General features: G+C 36.7%; 2 protein-coding genes across 2 annotated transcripts; both read left to right on the top strand.

Annotated features, from left to right (window-relative positions):
* Window positions 1-3,241: 3,241 nt before the first annotated feature.
* On the top strand, window positions 3,242-8,123 carry mRpL1 (mitochondrial ribosomal protein L1). Its single transcript, XM_053749458.2, has 8 exons — window positions 3,242-3,429; window positions 3,518-3,570; window positions 3,657-3,787; window positions 5,223-5,436; window positions 5,748-5,915; window positions 6,852-7,085; window positions 7,356-7,453; window positions 7,946-8,123. Exons 1-8 carry the CDS (start codon window positions 3,411-3,413, stop codon window positions 8,076-8,078), a joined length of 1,050 nt encoding a protein of 349 aa, XP_053605433.1. The 5' UTR covers window positions 3,242-3,410; the 3' UTR covers window positions 8,079-8,123.
* Window positions 8,124-8,766: 643 nt separating this feature from the next.
* Rab11 lies at window positions 8,767-19,385 on the top strand. The gene is made up of 6 exons (XM_053749460.2): window positions 8,767-9,069; window positions 9,486-9,607; window positions 12,539-12,771; window positions 13,306-13,421; window positions 15,618-15,758; window positions 17,121-19,385. The coding sequence occupies exons 1-5, from the start codon at window positions 9,030-9,032 to the stop codon at window positions 15,749-15,751; spliced, it is 645 nt and encodes a 214-aa protein (XP_053605435.1). The 5' UTR covers window positions 8,767-9,029; the 3' UTR covers window positions 15,752-15,758; window positions 17,121-19,385.
* The last annotated feature ends 584 nt before the right edge of the window (window positions 19,386-19,969 follow it).

The following is a 19,969-nucleotide window of genomic DNA, read 5'->3' as shown; positions in this document are numbered from 1 at the left end:
TCTATGGGCTGTGTAACTTCAGCTATCCGGCCAGGCAATCCGCTACCACATTATCTTTCCCTGATATGTGTTTTATATCAGTGGTGAATTGTGCGATATAGTCCAGATGCCTGAATTGGCGCGGCGAACAATTCTCTTTACGGGCCTGGAACGCGAAACAGATTGGCTTGTGGTCCGTAAAAATGGTAAAGTGTCTAGCTTCCAGCATGTGGCGGAAGTGCTTGATGGCTTCATAGATGGCAAGTAATTCTCTATCGTAAGGAGAATATTTCTGTTGTGATGGACTCAACTTACGAGAAAAGAAAGCTAAGGGTTGCCAGTCGCCGTCCTTCAGCTGCTGTAAAGCTGCACCCATAGAAGTGTCTGATGCGTCCGTTACTAATGATAATTTTGCTTCTAGGTCTGGGTGTGCCAAAAGAGTTGCCTGACAAAGACTGGTTTTGCATTCCTCAAATGCGTTCAGCAGACTTCCGGTAATATCAACAGGAGAAGAGCCTTTGACTGATCCTGTCAATAGTGCGTTCATAGGAGCCTGTATCTTCGCTGCTTTTGGAATAAATCGGCGATAATAATTGATCATCCCAAGAAATCTACGGAGTTCCTTGACATTCTTCGGGACCGGGTATTCTTGTATGGCTCGAACCTTTATATCCAGAGGCTTTATACCCTGCGCTGAGACATTGTAGCCTAGGAAATTGACCTCTGATGTCCCAAAAACGCATTTGGAAGTGTTGATGACCATTCCAAATTCTTGGAGTCTGGTGAATATTTGTCGTAGGTGTTCCATATGACTCGCCTCGTCACGTGAGCAGATTAAAAAATCGTCTAAATAACAAAAACAGAAATCCAGGCCTCTGGTCATCTCGTCAACGAACCTTTGGAATGTCTGTGCAGCATTTCTGAGACCGAATGTCATAAACATAAACTCGAACATTCCAAAGGGCGTGGTGATCGCTGTTTTGGGGATATCCTCCGGGTTTACCGGTATCTGATTGTAGGCTTTTACTAAGTCAATAGTGCTGAACACTGTACAACCAGATGCGTGATGAGTAAAATCCTGTACGTGTCTTATGGGGTACCTATCAGGAATTGTGCGGGCATTGAGCATCCTGTAGTCACCGCATGGTCGCCATCCGTTGTCCTTTTTAGGAGTTAGGTGCAGCGGCGACGCCCAGGGGCTCTCCGATGGTCGGGCAGTTCCGTTCTTCAGCATGGCTTCAAATTCCTGTTTGGCGATTCTCAGTTTGTCCGGCGCTAATCTTCTTGGGGTACATGAAACGGGCGGGCCTGGCGTTGTCCGTATGTGGTGGACAGTTTGATGCCGTGGTATTCGCGGTGTACCAGAGGGACGTGTTATTTCCGGGAAATTACTGAGAAGTTTGTGGTACTTCGAATCACCAAATATTGTTTTTACTGATGATATGCTGGTCGTTGAAGTCGCTAGTGACGCAATTGTCGACAGTGATGTTTTATTATCAATTATACGACGATTCCGACAATCTATTACAAGATTATAGAAGGAGAGGAAATCTACTCCAATGATAGGCTTGGTTACGTCGGCGACTATGAAGCGCCAGGGGAAATCCCGTCGAAGACCAAGGTTAAGCTCCAAGTGAATGATTCCATAAGTTGCAATGGGTGTCCCGTTTGCTGCAAATAATCCATAAGTAGTGCGATCTCGCCATTGTTTAACAGCAGAACGGGGATACACGCATAGGTCGCTGCCTGTGTCGATTAAAAACTGCATTCTAGTCCTCCGATCGGTGACAAACAAGCGACTGTATGAAATAGGGCAGTCATCTGTCGCCATTAACGACCGCCTCTGGAGTTTTCCGGTTTGTAGTCGCACGGTTGTTGGCACATTTTAGCTTCTTCACCATATTTAAAGTGATAGAAGCAAACAGGATATCTTCTATAATTTGACTGCGACCGACGACCACGCTGGCTATGGGAACTACTACGTGACCTTGAATTTGATCGACGATGATTCCTCCTATCTTTTGACGAGAGAGCGTCAACTTTGCGAGTCAGTTCCTCGATCTGTTTTGTCAACTTGGCAATTGTTGGATCAGGAGATACGCTGGCTGCTGCTACTTGCGGGGCTGAAGGTACGAGTTCGTGAACCTTATCTGCTAGATCGGCTAAAGCCTGAAGGGTTGAATCGGGCTGGGATGCTATTACCGTCTGCAGGTTAGCAGGCAGACGGCTGGTCCAGATTGTCCGTAAAAAATCCTCAGGAACGTTAGGCCCTGCCAGGTGTTGGAGATGGCGAAGGAACTGTGAAGGTCGACGATCGCCTAACTCCTCATGCATAAGGAGCTGCTTAACCTGTTTTTCCTTCGATGCTGATAATCTTCTAATTAACTCCGACTTCAATTTCTCGTATTTGCCTTTCGAAGGTGGTGCAACAATGATATCCTTCACTTCAGCAGCATACCGTGGTTCCAGCTGCGCAGTGACATAATAATATTTTGTTTCATCATCCTTGATGCCGGACAGTACGAAGTTTCCTTCTATTTGCGCAAACCATATGGCCGGTTCCTCTGCCCAGAATGGTGGTAATCGTACCCCCACTCGGTGAATATCGGATGGTGTAAACGCACCTTTTTCTTTTATTGCACTATCTTGTTGATCGGTTGTCTTGGAGTTTGCCATTTTTATTTAAATAATATTTCACTGCCTTACTTGGTTATATCCAGTGGTTGTAGCCGAATCGTGTTCATGAGGGGTCACCAGTGTAGAATCCACGGACGAGTTGATGAAATGAAACTCGTGGAGTTCCAACAGTACTATTTAATATTCTTTCACAATAGTAATATGAACACCTCTCACACTATCCAATACAATTATTAGGCGGTAAGGATGTAAAATAGCGCATGCATCAGGGATAGCATCGACGACAAAGCAGGCAACATGCGGACGGTGCAGCAGACATCATCGGTGTGACACGAGACGGTGAAAGCGGCCGTCTGCGCGGAAGTGGACAAATTTCGACCTCTTGCGCGCATGCTGTGCTAGGTCCGCTACATATCACGACACGACTGCAGATCTGCGGCACGACTCGTCGTACTGCGAGGTAAATGAAATTATTATAAAAGCAAGTATATATGTTGATATATAAATAAAGTATTTATATGTATAGATATTATATGTGGGCACGCCACAGACTCATTTCAACGTAAGAATTTAGGAGTATTTTCGATTTTAAAAAAACTTCTGTTCTTTCAGTATGTCATAATCTGTCAAATTGAAGTATAGGTATTTGTTTGTCTAGTCTATATCTAACCTAACTCACAAATCTATCTATTATAAACTAAATGTAATTAATTAATTTTGTAATAATAAGTAATTTGGTTTGTAAAGGTTTAATAAATTTGAAAATTTTTGACAATACAAAGTTATTTTAATAAATGGCGGGGACTTTATTCCGTAAGTAATATAGTGTATCCAGAATATAATGCAGTATTTTTCTCGTTACATCTCGTTACATTGGTATATAATAATTTCTTGTTTTTAGGCTCTGTTCTCAATAATACTCTGTCTGTTTACAAAAGTAATGCTGTGAATTTGGTAAGTGAATTATTTTATATAAAAGTCATGATTTTATTTATATTTTCATCAATGTTTTGTCAAATATATATTGAATATTTTTACAGAGAAGTTTTCATACTGGCACAGTTTATTATGCTGCCCGAAAGGGCACCAGGGCGAAGGCTCGCGCAAAGAAAGTTAAAGTGGAGGTCACCAAAGTTGGCTTCATCCCACACAACCAAAGAGGAAGGGATAAGTAAGTAAAATATCTAAAACACCTTGAGATTAATCAGTCTCATATTATTCTATTGTAAACTGTTGCTGTCGCATGTTTGACCTCAATTTTATTTATTTATTTATTCATTAACTATATTCCAAATTCCATCAAAATTGTCTCAGGACATCTAAACCATCAGTGAAATTTTGATAGAATTTTTTTTACATACGTAATTATTAAGTTTTGATGTAACCTGTTTGATCTGTTTTGATGTACCTATATGATTATACTAATTGGTAAGTATTTTTCTTATTCAGTGTTATAAACCAAACTCATGAATAATCCCACTTTAAGCCATGGTGAGCTCCACATTACATTGATCAACCCCCATAGTTGCAAAAGGCCAGATTCATATACAAAATCTTCAGTGGTGTGATGATGCAAAGTTGTAACTAGGATCTCCTTATGAGGTTGGCATAGTGGCATCACATTTCTATAGTCTTAACATACCAAATTTAAGACCCACAATTTAAAAAATAATATATATTTTTAAATACTTTTTAATACTTATTGTCAGAGAGGAATTTATACCTTTAACGATTAACAAAAAAAAAACCTGTGCATGCAGTAAACCATTGATGGATCCCCTCATCCGGATCCTGGGTGCACCTCAGGTCAGGCTCGTCATAAATTGATTTATGATTTATCATTGTCATCATGAAAACTGAAGCGATGTGGAAAAATTAAATTGCAAGATTTGATTTTGACAGACAGACAGACTGGTGAAACTAAAAATGTTAAAAATAAAATTGACATAAGTGTGGTCTTCATAGTTGTATTTCCTCATGGCTGAGGGTCATGGTCAATGAAGCTAATGAGCAATGAACACACAACTTTCTTAGCACTAATGTAGCAGTTTCCATTGCCTTCTCCATTTCACACACAAGGTAATATGTAGTAAGCGGCTGCGACTACTGCCATAATTTTGAAGTGAAGGAAATATGGTGACTTGGAGTCGAGCTACATTTTTGTGCCCTTTGCTGTTGAAACGATGGGCCCATTGGGTCCTGAGGCAAAATCCTTTTTGTTTGAGATTTCAGCTCAATCTCCATGAGGTAACAGGCGATCCAAGGGCGGGCAGTTACTTTGCACACAGGATTGCCATAGCGGTTCAGAGGGGTAATACTGCCAGCCTTCTTGAAACTCTTCCAAGCGGCGACGAGCTGGAATCTCTTTATTATTATTTTTTTCTTCTAAATTTTTGACAAGGCTTGAGTGCACTTTGCGTGACTATGTCACCCTCATGGGGGATATCTAATATAAACTTATCTAGCTTTCATAATGCTTTTCTACAGGATCTCTTTATTATTTATAATTATAAATTTTGTAAAAAAAAAATATGTACATTTTTTAATGTTTCATAAAAATAAATAAAAAAAATAAAAAAGGAAAATTTATTTGCTTTCAATTGCAGACAACAAAAAGTAACCGTCAATAAGCATTTGGATGATACATTCAAGAGAATCGCAGTAGACGATGTATACCCAATGAAATACTTTCGGTGGGTGGTGTACACTGCTGAGGATGCCGTGCGGGCCCACCAAGAGACCCACGATACGACAATGTATAACCAGCCTGATGCATTGGTGTATGCACAGGTTGAAATGAACATGTTGGCTGTTAAAAAAGTATGTATTTTTTTTTATAGTTATTATTATTGTTTTTATTAATCAATTATAGAACTTCATACTTCTTCAACACTGATAGTTGCATTAGCTGCAAAAACCTGTTATTCAAAAAACAAACAATTATTTTAATCAGAGCGTCTAAGGTAACTACCTAAGGTAGGTACAGGGTACCTAATGGAAATATCCAGTGTATTTCCATTAGGTACCAAAAATTATATACATTTAAAAATTGTAATACCAATATACCAGTAATATTAAACTGTAACCATTTCACCCGATTATTCTTAAGTACTTAATTTGAATATTTACAGAACAAATATATGGACAGCTTCAACCGACTGTCACTACTGCCAAATCCATTCCCGCGGGATGAAGAGCGAACAATCCTAGCTTTCTGCAAAGGTCCTGATCTAATAAAGGAGGTCACTTTAGCCGGGGCTACAACTGCTGGTGGGCCGGAGCTTGTTAAAAAGATTCAAGTACTTATAAATTTTTTATTATTTATTAATTTATTAAATAATTTCGTATGTATGTAGACTAGCAGCCTGTCCCGGCTTCACTCGGGTCCTTCTTTGTCACTCTGTCTTTTGGTAATAACTGCATAAAAATCCGTGCAGTAGTTTTGAGTTTGTCGCGAACAGACAGACGCGTTAGAGGACTTTGTTTTATAATATGTAGTGTTAATGATTTTGACTACAGGTGTTAAATATAGAACAGTAGTAAATCTAACTTAAATTCCGTGCATTCACATATTTTGCCGGTTTAAGACAAATACAGTTGTTCGATAGCTTCGCTGAAGGTGAGACCGCGAGCGTTTCACAATGCAGTCAGGGTTGTCACAAAAAACTCTATATGAGGCGCTAAATCGAGGGCTGTAACTTTTGGATAACAAAATGAACAGATACGACGATCACGTAGGCACCGTACTCCGAGAGGCTAATATATCTGTATGATCAATTTTGTTTTCCAATAGTTAGGCGTTCATTTAACTCCTAACGCGTCATATAGAGCTATGAGAGCGGCCCTCCTTCCCCGCACTTTCTTTTCATATTAATTATATGTGGTCGTCCAAATCAAAAGGGACCTTATGGCGGCTGGCACTTAGGTCTTTATTGCCGTGGTTCGAATACAAAACAACGGCAATAATGGCGTAAGTGCCGGGCGCCATAAGGTCCCTTTTGATTTGGACGGCCACATATTGATTCAGAATAGCTATCGCTATATTGTTCTTCCTCAAAATATCGATAATGATGATAATCGGTAGTCTCTTCAAACACTATCGATAGTTTACTATCGAGCTGCAACACTAGTCCGGTCGCATGTGACAAAAGTTTGGTTGGTTGCCAAGCCCCACGCATACAAAATATATAATACAAACTTCAAGGCAATACTTTCATGAATTGTATATTTTTCAGGAAGGCACAATTAAACTAAGCGACTACGATTTCGTTATCGCCCACCCGAATATCCTCACAGAACTGGTCCCCATCCGAGGGCTTATGAAGCGAAGATTCCCTAACCTCAAAACGGGGACCCTCGACCCCAACCTTTTAGAGCTGGTGAAGAAGTTTGCATCAGGAGTTCAGTATAGAGTCTTGAAAGACGAGCGGCAAGAGGACTTTGGCTCTGCTGAAGTGCCTATCGGAAGGGTGTGTATTTTTGTAATACTTTTTTTTAGCATATTCCACATGAAGGTTTGCCTATATGTATCGACATTCATATATACAGGGTTACTAGTATCAAACGTAAAACCTCCTAAAGATTACTTGGATACCCTAAAACCGACCAGTGACATACACTGCGAGAGACCTACGTCCATTATTGGATCGTTTATGAGATGATTGCAACTATATAAAAACTGTCGATTTTTTCGTGGTTGTTCTGTATCGTGAAATAATTTTTTTTTTCTTTATTCGCAGCTTAATATGGACGCCACAAAAGTAGCTGAGAATGTCGGAGCTTTGTTGAAAGATCTACAGTTAGCTAGACCAAAACGAGACGGTCTCTTTATTACTAGGTAAGAAAATAAAAAAGGTTATATTTCTAAAACCTTGAAATTAAAAAAAAAATGTGGGTTTTTTTTTTAATGAGAAATTTTATGCGCTATGGGCGGCTGACGCAACCTCCTCTATTAGACCTGTTTTTGGGTCCTTTCTGGAAAGCCAGGTGGTGTTGACTTCTGGCTAACATAATTCCGTCATTAATTTCCGTCAAAATCACTAGGCCAAATTTAAGATGAGACGCCTTTTTACCCTTGTGTGATGATACGCAAGGCTGAGGCAGACGAGTGGGGTAAGCGGTTCCTACAAGGTTCCTACCATTCCGAATGGAAAATGGTATAGTACCTATAAGCCTAAGCCCTAGGTACCCATCTGTATTTGGTCAAAGGTCAAAATTCACAATAGGCGTGAAACAAGAAAATAGTAGCACCTTGATTAGATGAAAATGTTTCTTGTGATACAATTTTTTACTTTCACTGCTGTTTGTGAAGTATTTATATTTATTTCAGGTGTTACATAGCAAGTCCGCCTTCGCCAGAGCGATTGAAAATTGACCCGTTCGTTTACGTCGATCGCACGTTGTCCAAAGAAGTACAAGAGGACAGTGACGACGAAGCTGAACCGATTGCCGCTAAAGCTTAGATATTGTTGCTAATTATGTACATAGAATAAATAGTTTAAAATAAATAGTTATCTTATTCTCAACATTGCCTAGAGCAGCGGAACAACAAATGATAATAAATATGTATATTATAAGGCTGCATCCTAGGGCTTCGCTCCCATAGGAATTTCGGGATAAAAAGTACCCTGTACCCTGTGTATGTAACAATCCGCGTCCAGTAGATATTGCGTGAAAAAGTAACGAATATATAGGTGCACGTCCATCCTGACAAAATTTCGCTTTTATAATATTAGTAGGATGCATTCCGTCTATGGAACTATAATGAAGAAACTATCATGGATTTAGTAAGTACCTTGTGGAGTACCTACTAATTCCATGGGAACTATACACAAAACAATCATCATAAAATACATACAACCATGGAATTAGTAAGTACTCCGTAGTATTTATTAAATCCATGGATAAAACATCGCCATCGCATCTGGGGCAGATAGATCAAGAGTTACGAGACTGGAAACCTCATTTTTCCGTAATGATATCTGTAAAAATCGTGTCAAATGAAATGTATTTTTTTTAATTGTCTTTTTACCCAGTTAAAATAACAAAATCCTAAAACCATGAAAATACAAACTCATACGTAAATATAATATCGATATGATTGAATCGATTTAGATTGTCAAATCATTATCAATTTTTAATCTATGGTATGGTAAATACGTGTATCCGAACAACAAAGAGGGCGTAAATCAAATCCGCCATCTTGTCTCAATGACAATTTTCGGATTTTAGATTTTTTAATGTATAAAACCTGCAAAAATCCAATGAATCCTGAAATAAAAGTGATATTTTAATAACTGTGCAGTGTTTAGAAGTCCTGTGATATTTGTGTTTCCGAATATTTGTTTACGTTGATATTGACGTTTTTAGTTGACCGATTTTGACGTCGAATAAAAGAGCTCTAGAATAACAAAATGGGCACAAGAGACGACGAATACGATTATTTGTTCAAAGGTAAATGTGTATATTTCTAATCAGAAGTATAGAATTTTATCCCCTATTCTCTGTAAACATCTTACTCTAGATTTTACATATCTCTTTTCAATTATTTGAATGACGTAAAAATCATTTTTGCTTGCTGATTTTATCTCTTTGTTGTTTAAATTAGCTCAGTTTTAGTAGAGGCGTAGTAAAAAATTATCAATTACCATATTTTGTGTCATTTCTGGTATAAAATTCAAGTTTGTTTTAACATCAGCTGATTAGTCAAAACTATTGATTTGGCGTAAATTTTTCGTTGTTCGTGAGTCACTGTGATTGATCATTGATCTGCATGATCTAATCGTAAAATGTAGCATACGGATGTTGGAATTTTAATTAAAACTCTAGTTAACAAGTTTAATTCTACAAATGGCTATTCTTTGTTCCAGTTGTGTTGATCGGCGATTCTGGGGTGGGCAAAAGCAGTCTCCTTTCACGTTTCACTAGAAATGAATTCAACTTAGAGTCAAAATCCACAATAGGTGTGGAATTTGCGACGAGAAGTATAGAGGTATGCTTGATTTTATGACTTTTTGTTTTGTGCACTCTTTCTATTGTTTCCCAAGTATTCTCACATTTCATTGTCTAAAGATTTGCTCATACTTACTTAACTTTCTAAGTTATTGATGTTGGATACCTAAATTAAGCATCTAGTATGATTTTCTGACAAATTAGAATAAACATCATTCCTTATAAGTCTTAAAAAAACATTATCATAGTTTAAGCCAACCCTAAGTATATACAAAGCAACTAACTTAAAGGAAACATTGTACTATGTTATTTTTTTAATCTTCTCTATGGATAGTTGTATAACTCATTTGAAAATTATGTTGAAACTAATAAGATCATTATTAGTTATGCAATTAGATGTGTAATTATATCACCTACATATATGTTGATGATTATTAATAATAGGAGATTTTAATTTATAATTTTTCACCAAAATATTTACCTAGGTACATATGAACCAAATTCAAGCAGAATCAATTGAACACTGAAAACATAAGATGACCTCAACATTTTCAAAGACCTTCCCATGAAACTAGACCAATTCAAATAACTACCATTCAGTATATTTAGGAATGGCTAATTTGATTTGACCATGTCATGGTATGCCCATATGCTATACAAATTAGGGTCAATTGATATATTAAATGCCAATGAATGAGCCAGTTATTACTTAGATTGGTTGGTACCCAATAAATGAAAATTATTATTGCGTTTTTCATTTATTTTATTAACAAAAATATAATAGACACAAGGGAAGAGCCATATTTATAAAAAAAAAATCATGGGAAATTCTTATCAAAGATACCAATTAATTCTATACTAGGGATGCGTGCCGGCTCTGCTAGAACATGATAATAAACCTTCTCAAGAATTATATAATAATAAAATTTCTTTATTCTGACCTAATGGACTTAAGTCCATTATGTGTTGATTACGACTTTTCATATATGGAGTCATGACTCTCTATGAAGTAAGGATATTTGTTACTTCGTTATGCCAAACCAAAGTCATCATCAAAAATTAGGCCTAAACTGTTAGACTTATTTCTATATTACTATGAAAGAAGTAAAATTACTTATTGTTATTTTTATATCTCAATGGAAAATGCTTATCAGTTTGAACTACTTTTGCTAAGGAATCATTTCGATATTTCTTATAGTTTAGATGCTCCATTAGGGTAAGGCATTAGCTGTTCCAATTTTCTTATATATATATATATACCCTATATGTTGCACTATCATCATAGCAATACAACAAATATTTTTGTTCAAATCCTTAGTTTTAGATATTAGCATGTACAGACTTTTTTTAAAATTCTTACTCTATTACTGTTTCATTGCTCTAAATTTATTTTTTGTAAATACTTTAAATGAACAAACTAAATAAAACAGTAAAAACTGTTTTATTATTGATAATATACGAGGCAGTTATATACATATACATCAGACACAGTCATGTCATCTTTTCAAATAATTTTATTATGAATGCAATGCATATGTTTATAAACTCGTGTGTGCATAAATAAATGCATTAGGTGTGTATGCACAAGTAATGCATGTTAAAATAGTTTTCTTCTGCAACTATATTTGGAGTGTTTCTGGAAAATGATTTCGAGTTTCCTGTACCTCATTATCAGATTAATGAATAAAGATTTTAGTCATGGCAATACATTACTCACTCATTACTTATGGGGATGTGTTTCACTGAATCTGATGAAGAGTTCATTCAAAGTGAATTTTAAATTCTATGCTGGCAAAAAGCTTCCCCTATAATTTTTTATAAAAAAATTAATTAATTTTGAATTATATGGGACGTCATAGCTACATTATGGCGCCATAGAACTAAATGAATTAGTTAATATTAACTTCATGAAATTTACGTTATTATCTTGAAATTATTAATCTTTACTTAAAATATTATTCAAAAATGTATAACACAGCTTTAGTTTATATAACTAGCCGAGATACATATCTGTGTCTATAAATATGCATGTACCTAAATTAAATTAGAATTATTTAGCTTGATTATACACTGGCTCATCTCTATTATAATGATCCCTGGTGGCAAAACTTTCACTTCCTGCGTCTTCAGTATGTGAACTATGTGACAGACATATACCGGTATTGTATGTGGTATCAGTGTTATCTATTTATGTGATGCCCGATTCTGACCAGTCTATACATAGATCTTGCAGTGCCCAATTTTGACCTTACATGCCTGAGATAGTGACATTGTAGCCAATAGAAATATCCAGATGCCGGTCTAACAGATCAGTGTAGGACACCAGCAATACAAAGCACCAATTGCCGTTGTGCAAAATACAAGTCAACATCATTTGTCATTCTTGATTGTCAATTAAATTAATTTTTTTGCCCGTTCTTATGCTATAATAAAGCAAAGATTTAACAAATTGGTTAACATCAAACAGGGAGAAGTGGAATAGGCTGATATGCTGTACCGACCCCACGTAAAGTGGGATAAGGGTATTAGATATTGTACTTTACCTTAGTTAAAAGCCACAATTTATTTACTTAACTAGAGCCATTAAGAACTGCGCAACTTACAAACAGCTGTGCAAACGTTTCAACTACAATTTTGTACTAGTACAGTCAGCATAACAGCTACATTTTTCATCAATGATATAGACATAGAAAACGTTTATTAATTGTATTGTCACACATTGAAAAACTGATTGAATGGTGGTGGATTGGACCCAATGTTGCTAACCTCATTTTAAATACCAAATCGAATGGTCATCTGTTGATAAACCAAATATGCCAAGCGATGACTATGTCCTTATTTTATACTCTTTACGGACAGACTGTAGTTTCAAGTAAAAAGTTTAATAATCATGTCAAAAGGACAGGAAACATTCCGTTACACCTACACTAATCCAATAAGGCGTCCATTAACATATCGTATGACTCGACAGGTGGACGGCAAAACCATAAAGGCTCAGATATGGGACACGGCCGGCCAGGAGCGTTACCGTGCCATCACGTCGGCGTACTACCGCGGCGCGGTGGGCGCGCTACTCGTGTACGACATAGCCAAGCATCTCTCCTACGAGAACGTGGAGAGATGGCTGCGCGAGCTGCGCGACCACGCTGACCAGAACATACTGATCATGCTGGTCGGCAACAAGAGCGATCTCAGGCATCTTAGGTCAGTACCCCTAGCTTGTACAATTTTGTTATAGTTAACTACGTTGGTGAGTGGATCTCAGAGTGGCTCGTCCGCTGCGGCCGCGCTCTCATTACGATCCGTCAATTTTCTTGAAGAAGGAATGATTTCCAAAATCAATTATTCACAAAATTGACATTACCACAGAAAATGTTGTTTTGAACTCAGATAGCAAAACTGATTCTTGTCTTTGTTAAAATTTCAAAAATCGTAATGACAGCGCGACAACTGCGCTCGAAACGATCTGAGAAACTCCCTAGTATAAGAGCAAACCAGTCTTAAACCAAAGCCCTGCATATGCTGCAGCCAGAAGAAAGAACATGGATGATGGAGATTTTATAAGAACTTCAATGTGGCTATTTTGAACATGTCCCTATCTTAGACTATGGTACCCATAACCCAGTTGTGTGGAAATAAAAAAAAGCTATATCCCCGCATGGATGTCGTATATTTATTTATTTAACGTTATCAAGTCTCGGAAGTTAGAATTATAGATGAAAAAAAAAATCGTTTCAGATCCATCCCCACAGAGGAGGCGAAGGCCTTCGCGGAAAGGAACGGTCTTAGTTTTATTGAAACATCCGCACTCGACTCTACTAATGTGGAACCTGCATTCCAGAACATTCTAACTGGTAGGTACCCCGCTACTTTTATGTACTATAATAATTTCTATTGCTGCGTCGATCTATTTGAACAACATAAAGCCACGACCAACATTTGTAGTGTAGCAAAAGATCCTCTGTAAAGTTATTTTCCTTAAATCTCTTTTTATTTCGGCTGTGACGCTCCGAAGCCCAGGGTCTACTAGATACCTTTTAATTTTAAACATTCCTCTGTCTTTGAGAATGCTGTTGTTGCAAATACTAATAAAATGACAACATTAAGAATTTGAGAACAAATAACCCACTTAAAAGGAAAAACAAGACTTCAAGGCTTATATCGTCGCGTCGAACGCCACCCACGATATGATATGGTGTGGTCCTATTTTAGGGCGGGAACCACATGCCGTTACCTTACATACATATTTATTAATACTATTATATTTTACGGCATAACTGCAACACAGCGCAACCTTTACCACTCCAAAGTTGAAAATCGTGACTTAATCGGTAGTCGCAATCATTTCGTGACCACTCCTAAATTTATTGCACTTCTTAGTCATACCAGATCTATGACAGTGATTGTTTAAGCCGAATTTTCACTTATAGTTTATGTAATAATTTAGGAACTCATCCTTTGTTCCAATTGAAATTGGGTTTCTTTCAGTACAGTCCCCGTTACTAATGTTTAAGATAGAAAATATTTATTTTATATAGAAAAGCGAATATTGTCAATGACATAAAAAGAAATAGATCATTAATCATTCATAGAATTTTAAATGTATATTGGGAACTTGACCGCGAGTCGAGGCCACTTACCCCGTTGTTGATAACGCATACCGCCCACTCTTGTTTGTCTATGTCCGAGGCGATTTTAACTCATATGCCGGCTTCATACTGTCGTCGAACAGTTTGCCGAACTTAGGCGGATTTGATATACATTGCTGATTTTCATTGCGGTAAATAAAAGCACTCATACTAACAGCGCAATGTTCACGCTTTCGCGTCCGAGTCTGAGTTCCGCGACACTAGAATAAAAGTAATCTACGCCTTATCCATTCAATACAATAATACCAGTTTTTAAGTCGGCGAGCAGCTTATGTCTCACTCAAATTTCCTTTCCACCTTACAAACAAACACTTAATATGGATACATATTCCACAAATCCCCTCAAAATCCCCTGATTTTGTGGATTTTTATTTATCTACAAATATTTTCGCATACCAAACTAGTTACTCGGAACTAAATCTTATCTTTCTCATGCTACTTAACTGCTGTCATGAAATTATGGACACTAATAAGATATTTTATGACGATAATCGCTTCAGTTCACTTCTGAACGCGGACGAAGCTGTAGACAAAAACTAGTCACCTACAATATCGATCTATACGGAAATAATTTCGCGCCACAGACTAACTATTTGAACCTTAGATCGAATAAACCATCTCTCAGGGCAATGATCTGTAAACTTTGAGTATGTTGAACTCTAGCACACGAGTAGGTGCCGACTGTGACTTTGTATTCGGGGTGAAATCGCAATGTCGTCACATTGTGTGTTATTATATCTAGAATACGATGCACTTTATCACTCTCGTACATTTTCGCAATAACATGTTATTATGTTAGGAAATTATAGTTTTTTTTTTGTAAATTTTGACCAAAATTGTATAATTACATCGAAGTTAAAAATTGATTTTTATATGAGTCATGTTTACTTCGATTTGCCAGTCTATCGACTATTATAAACATTCCAGTTTATAGCCTCTTCTCTTTCACAAAAATGAAAGTTTGTGACAAAAATGATATTTGAAAAATCTAAAAACTTATTTTTCCTTTAAAGATGCGATTAAAAGAGCGTTGTCGTTTTGTTATGTGTTACTACATTATATATTATGTTATTTTCACGAACACCTATGACGACCACCGTGGCCTAATGGTCATCATGCTAGACTGCTACACTGGAGGTCTCGGATTCGATCCCCAGTATGGTTAAGATGAAAAATGATCTTTTTGAGATTGACCTGGGTCTTAGATGTTTATCCATATATGTATAAGTTATAGAATATAGTATCGTTGAGTTAGTATGCCATAACACAAGTTTCGAACTCGTTTTGGGGCTAACTCAATCTGTGTGATTTGTCCCTATATATTTATTTATTCATTTCATTTTTATAACACATTACGGTTTTTTTTTTTAATCCGAAATAAAATTAATTTGTCGTCAACAGAGATATACAGGATTGTGTCGCAGAAGCAAATGCGTGACCCTCCCGACGGCGACCAAACCATCCGGCCCGACGCGGAGCCCGCGGACGCGCGGCCGTCGCAGGCCGACAGCGTGCGCAAGCAGTGCTGCCAGTAGCAGCGGGGTGAGTCTTGTCATCTCATCTCATCTCATCTCGACTCCTCTCCTCTCCTCTCGACTGTCTTGTTCTTGTATAGTCCGATTGACTATCATACTATTTACGACCATATGTGACTGAAAAAGATTCGACAAAGAATGGCAAGAGAACACCGAGGATAGGAATGCGTGGAGGAAGTTAGGGGAGGCTTTTGCCCAGCAGTGGGTCTTACCCCACATTTACACTCAGCCCGCTGCCACTTCTCCTGCCGCTGCCGGAAATATTTCCCTAAATACTTCTGCGGCAATAACGACGCGAGTGAGCATTTCAGCCTTCATATTCTTATTCTCTCTCTCTTCTTTATTTATCAACTAGCAAAAATGACGTCGATCTTGTGGAAGTTGCGGGTTCGACAGCATTATGTCTGATCAGTATAAGTCATCCCATATTACCTGCTCAATTTCATAAAGTTCTAAAAATGTAATTGTTTTTTCATTACTACACTCCTGTGTGCGCCGGGCAGTGGCAGTGACAGCGCGAGTAACATATTTACTCACACATACTCGTGCTGCCCACTGGGATGCTCACTTCTCTGCCTAATATGGCTGAGTGTAAACATGGCATATAATAGCTAGGAAAAAACTATGTGGCTATGGTCATAGTTGGGACAGGATAACAGATGAGCCTACCTGGATGGCACCGCAGTCAGACAGGCCCCACTCGACTCCGTGACACTGCGATACACTAGCAGATGTCAGTCAGGGCCGTTTTAAATTTCAGTGCGGTGAACCCGGGCGCCGGTTTTTAGGGGGCGCCGAAAAGCTGCTCGCAATCTTTTTCTTGGTCACAATTGCGGCAGGGTATTGATTATTTGATTAGGCTTATCTGGCTTGTGATTCAATAAGAATTTGCTTATCAGTGTCGCAAGGCAAGGGCCATAGCCTCCATAGCCGCTTTACATGACCTAAGTTATTTCTAAGCCGATTTGAAGTCTATTGTTTTGTTTCGTTTGTTTGTTGCCTGATGTGAGTGACTTTATGATAAAGACAACCTACAAAATAAAGAAGTTTTGTACTTTTCCATCCCTTTTGTAGACTGTTTAATACAATTAAAAATAGTTTTTATTTAAATTATTACCGAACCACGATATATAAACATTTTATTTTTATTTGAAAATATTTCGGTAGCATCTCCGTAATAATTATATATTATTTGATCACATGTCCTGTATGGTACGCTTTAGGATGTTTATTAATTTAATCAATATTCATATTGTTTTCAGTCTCATGCCATTACCCGCGTCCCGTCTTGTTATTTAAAGTTTTTAAATTTTTGGATGTAATTAAATCAGGTGTGTCCTAAATTAACTTTTTTCTTTTTATATTACAGAACAGAATGTCCAGTTAATGTTGGAGCCGAAAGAAAAAGCAAGTTCTAAATGCAACCATTATGAATCATTCCTAGACAGTGGTCTTACCATCATAATAAAATATATGTTGCCAGCACCAAAATGTCTCGTCTTACGTCTGAGCTGCCAGTATAACAAAGACAGAATTATGTTTATTACTTTTGTGCTGTCTATGGTAAGAGAAGTTTTAAGTTGGCAACACTCGAGTGGCTCATGTAGATAGCTTGTGTAAGTATTGATATATTTTAGTGTCTGAACGAATAAAGTTAAAACTATTATTATTAACGTGAAAGGATTCAATATAACACACAATTTAGCTCCATGCTTCAGTTTTAGCACTCATTTTTCGGTCGTACATTTCATGGCGAATTTGTTGAGAATATAATATTTTTTATTTAAAGGAGAAAACTTTTATTTTGACTTTAGCTAATCCATTATATGAATATCTATTTATTTAGTGAATTTATCCGTGGCTAGGTAGTGAAATTCCATGTTGGTATACAGGGCTACTTATAATACATCAACAATGTCACAGGACAAGCTGATATAATATACCACATACTAGGTTCTACGAGTATTGAGCAATTCAATACATAACATGAAAATATTGCAGGTTATTGTATTGTTCTAATATTCGTAGTTCCGGTGACGCCCCTCGCGTTAGTTATAAACATGGAAACTGAAAATTAACATTATTGTATGAAAGTAAATTTGGAATTATCAAAACTGATAGAAAGTGTTTACGATGTTAGCTATCTCTAGTCCTGCTTGATGGTGTTCTAAAAGTAATCCTGTGTGTTAAGTGCGTCGCACTATTTTTTACAATGGGAATTTTTAAATTTCTTCCGACACTGAGCAATAAATTCGGCTGGTTATATACGAAATGTTGATATCACACAAATCATAGCTTCATAATATTAAAGTGTCTAATTGTTTTTGTATTACACTAGCGTAGTTTTTACTAAGTAACGAAATAGCTTTTTTAAATATGTTTCATTTTGTTTACTGATATTACGTGCCTTCTGTGGTCATGGCGGAATGTGTATTTATATAATTATTATAAGACAGTAGACGTATTCAGAAATATATTTTGAACCTTATCCATAACGTGATAAAACATTTGAACAATAATTTCATCAAAAAAACGTTATCTTCGCTATTTAAAATTAAAATAGCTCTAAGAACTATGATCATAAGGTTCAATTGAAATGCGAAAGCGACTACTGCCTTAAAAAAGGTTTAAAGCTTTGTTTTAGCAAGTGTTGGATATTAGTGTTAACATTACGCTATCTCATTGGTGGATCATTGACGATGCAATATATCTGGCGTTAGTGCCGAGTCCGGCCCTGGCAGGCCCATAGCCATCTAGCGGCTTACACTGGAAACTATTATAAGTCAGCAATGATCAAATAATAATAGTTTTCAGTGTTAGTTGAAAGGTTGGTGGTGCGTTTTAATCCATAAAGTTTTCTATTAAGGCGCCACTATATTTCACATATATTATGTATATGTTTGATAATAACAGTTTATTATCAATAATGGATTAGGAATGGGCAGCAATTTGCTTTTTTTATTCCATCTTTTTACTTGTACAAGTCGTGGTTACGGTCGTGAAATATTATATTATGTATTTAATAAGTTATACATATTTTACATCAAGAATTGCCGGACAGAAAACTTTGTGGTATTAATTTGTATGATCTTATAGCTAGTCAATACTTGCAATACTCAGAAAAAAATGGTGCTTAGCCTTGACTAATTTCCGCTTATTAACAAATTTTAGGATTTGTGAAATAAAATAATGAGAAATATCAATTTATGAGAGAATTTGTGATCATTATACAACGATGCACCACCGACCCCAAGGGTGGGGGCAAATATTCTTTTTTTACAGTTTTATAACAGAATAGCCCCATAGCCCTCAATCCGGGCCTGTAGCCTTATTACTTACAGTATATGACAAGCTAAACTGAGCATTATAATTTTATTCATAGCTCTCAATTTAGTTTGGCAATATATCGTTATGAGTAAGGCCCTCGCTTCGTGCCATTTTCGTAGAAGCTGTTAGTATCGGTACTAAGGCCTACAATTTCTGTTTATTCTACGAGATATATGAGAGATGCGATGTTTGTATCTAAGAAATATATTATTGTATTATGGTCTTACATATGCATGGTTATTTTTTTAGTGCCTACCTGTAATTACTTTATTAAAGACAAAGATAATAAAATATTATGTAAATTGAATTGTGTTTTTATTGTTATTACAAAAGTACCCGATTGACAACGCTTGATTGCAAATTGGTTTGAATTACTTTTTATGAATTGTCATTGTATATGTTTGAATGAAAATAACTGATTGTGTTTAAGCAACTTGGAACATTTTTTTTTTCTTGCGGTCTAGTAACTAGCAAGTGAGGTAGTCAAGCGTTCTGAGCGTCCTGACGTAATATAACTTTTATTGTATCGCATAAAATGTTGTGTGTACGGCTATATCTGCTACATAATATATATATATATATATATATATATCTGCATCAGAAAGGGATGCAATTATGTAAGAGAAAAGGATGAAGTTACTTTCTTTTGTACACAGATATAAAAACATTACAATGCTTTTATATACCTGCATCCCTATCTGTTGTAAAGACAGACTGCAGCATGAGACGGATTTTTTAATTTTTTTTCTGTGTTTAGCACAAAAACGTTGGTATCGGGCAGTGATAGCTATCAAAAGAGAATTGAATTGTACGTTTGTAGCCAAAGAGAATGTAATCACTACGTGTTTGTAGCTATATGGTTTCTGGGTTACCTGTTTACATGTTCACTTT

This window comes from Plodia interpunctella, chromosome 9, assembly GCF_027563975.2.
Source record: "Plodia interpunctella isolate USDA-ARS_2022_Savannah chromosome 9, ilPloInte3.2, whole genome shotgun sequence".
NCBI lineage: Eukaryota > Metazoa > Arthropoda > Insecta > Lepidoptera > Pyralidae > Plodia > Plodia interpunctella.
Note: the sequence above shows the minus strand (reverse complement) of the source record. Positions and strands in the feature narration are given on the sequence as shown.

What these genes read in the sequence shown, in the direction of transcription:
- mRpL1 (XM_053749458.2), top strand. An exon ending in AAAGTAATGCTGTGAATTTG is followed by an intron (nt 3,571 to 3,656) that starts GTAAGTGAATTA and finishes ATATTTTTACAG; the next exon opens with AGAAGTTTTCATACTGGCAC. An exon ending in AACCAAAGAGGAAGGGATAA is followed by an intron (nt 3,788 to 5,222) that starts GTAAGTAAAATA and finishes TTTCAATTGCAG; the next exon opens with ACAACAAAAAGTAACCGTCA.
- Rab11 (XM_053749460.2), top strand. Translation starts at nt 9,030, where the DNA reads ATGGGCACAAGAGACGACGAATACGATTATTTGTTCAAAG. An exon ending in ATACGATTATTTGTTCAAAG is followed by an intron (nt 9,070 to 9,485) that starts GTAAATGTGTAT and finishes TCTTTGTTCCAG; the next exon opens with TTGTGTTGATCGGCGATTCT. An exon ending in AGCGATCTCAGGCATCTTAG is followed by an intron (nt 12,772 to 13,305) that starts GTCAGTACCCCT and finishes AAATCGTTTCAG; the next exon opens with ATCCATCCCCACAGAGGAGG.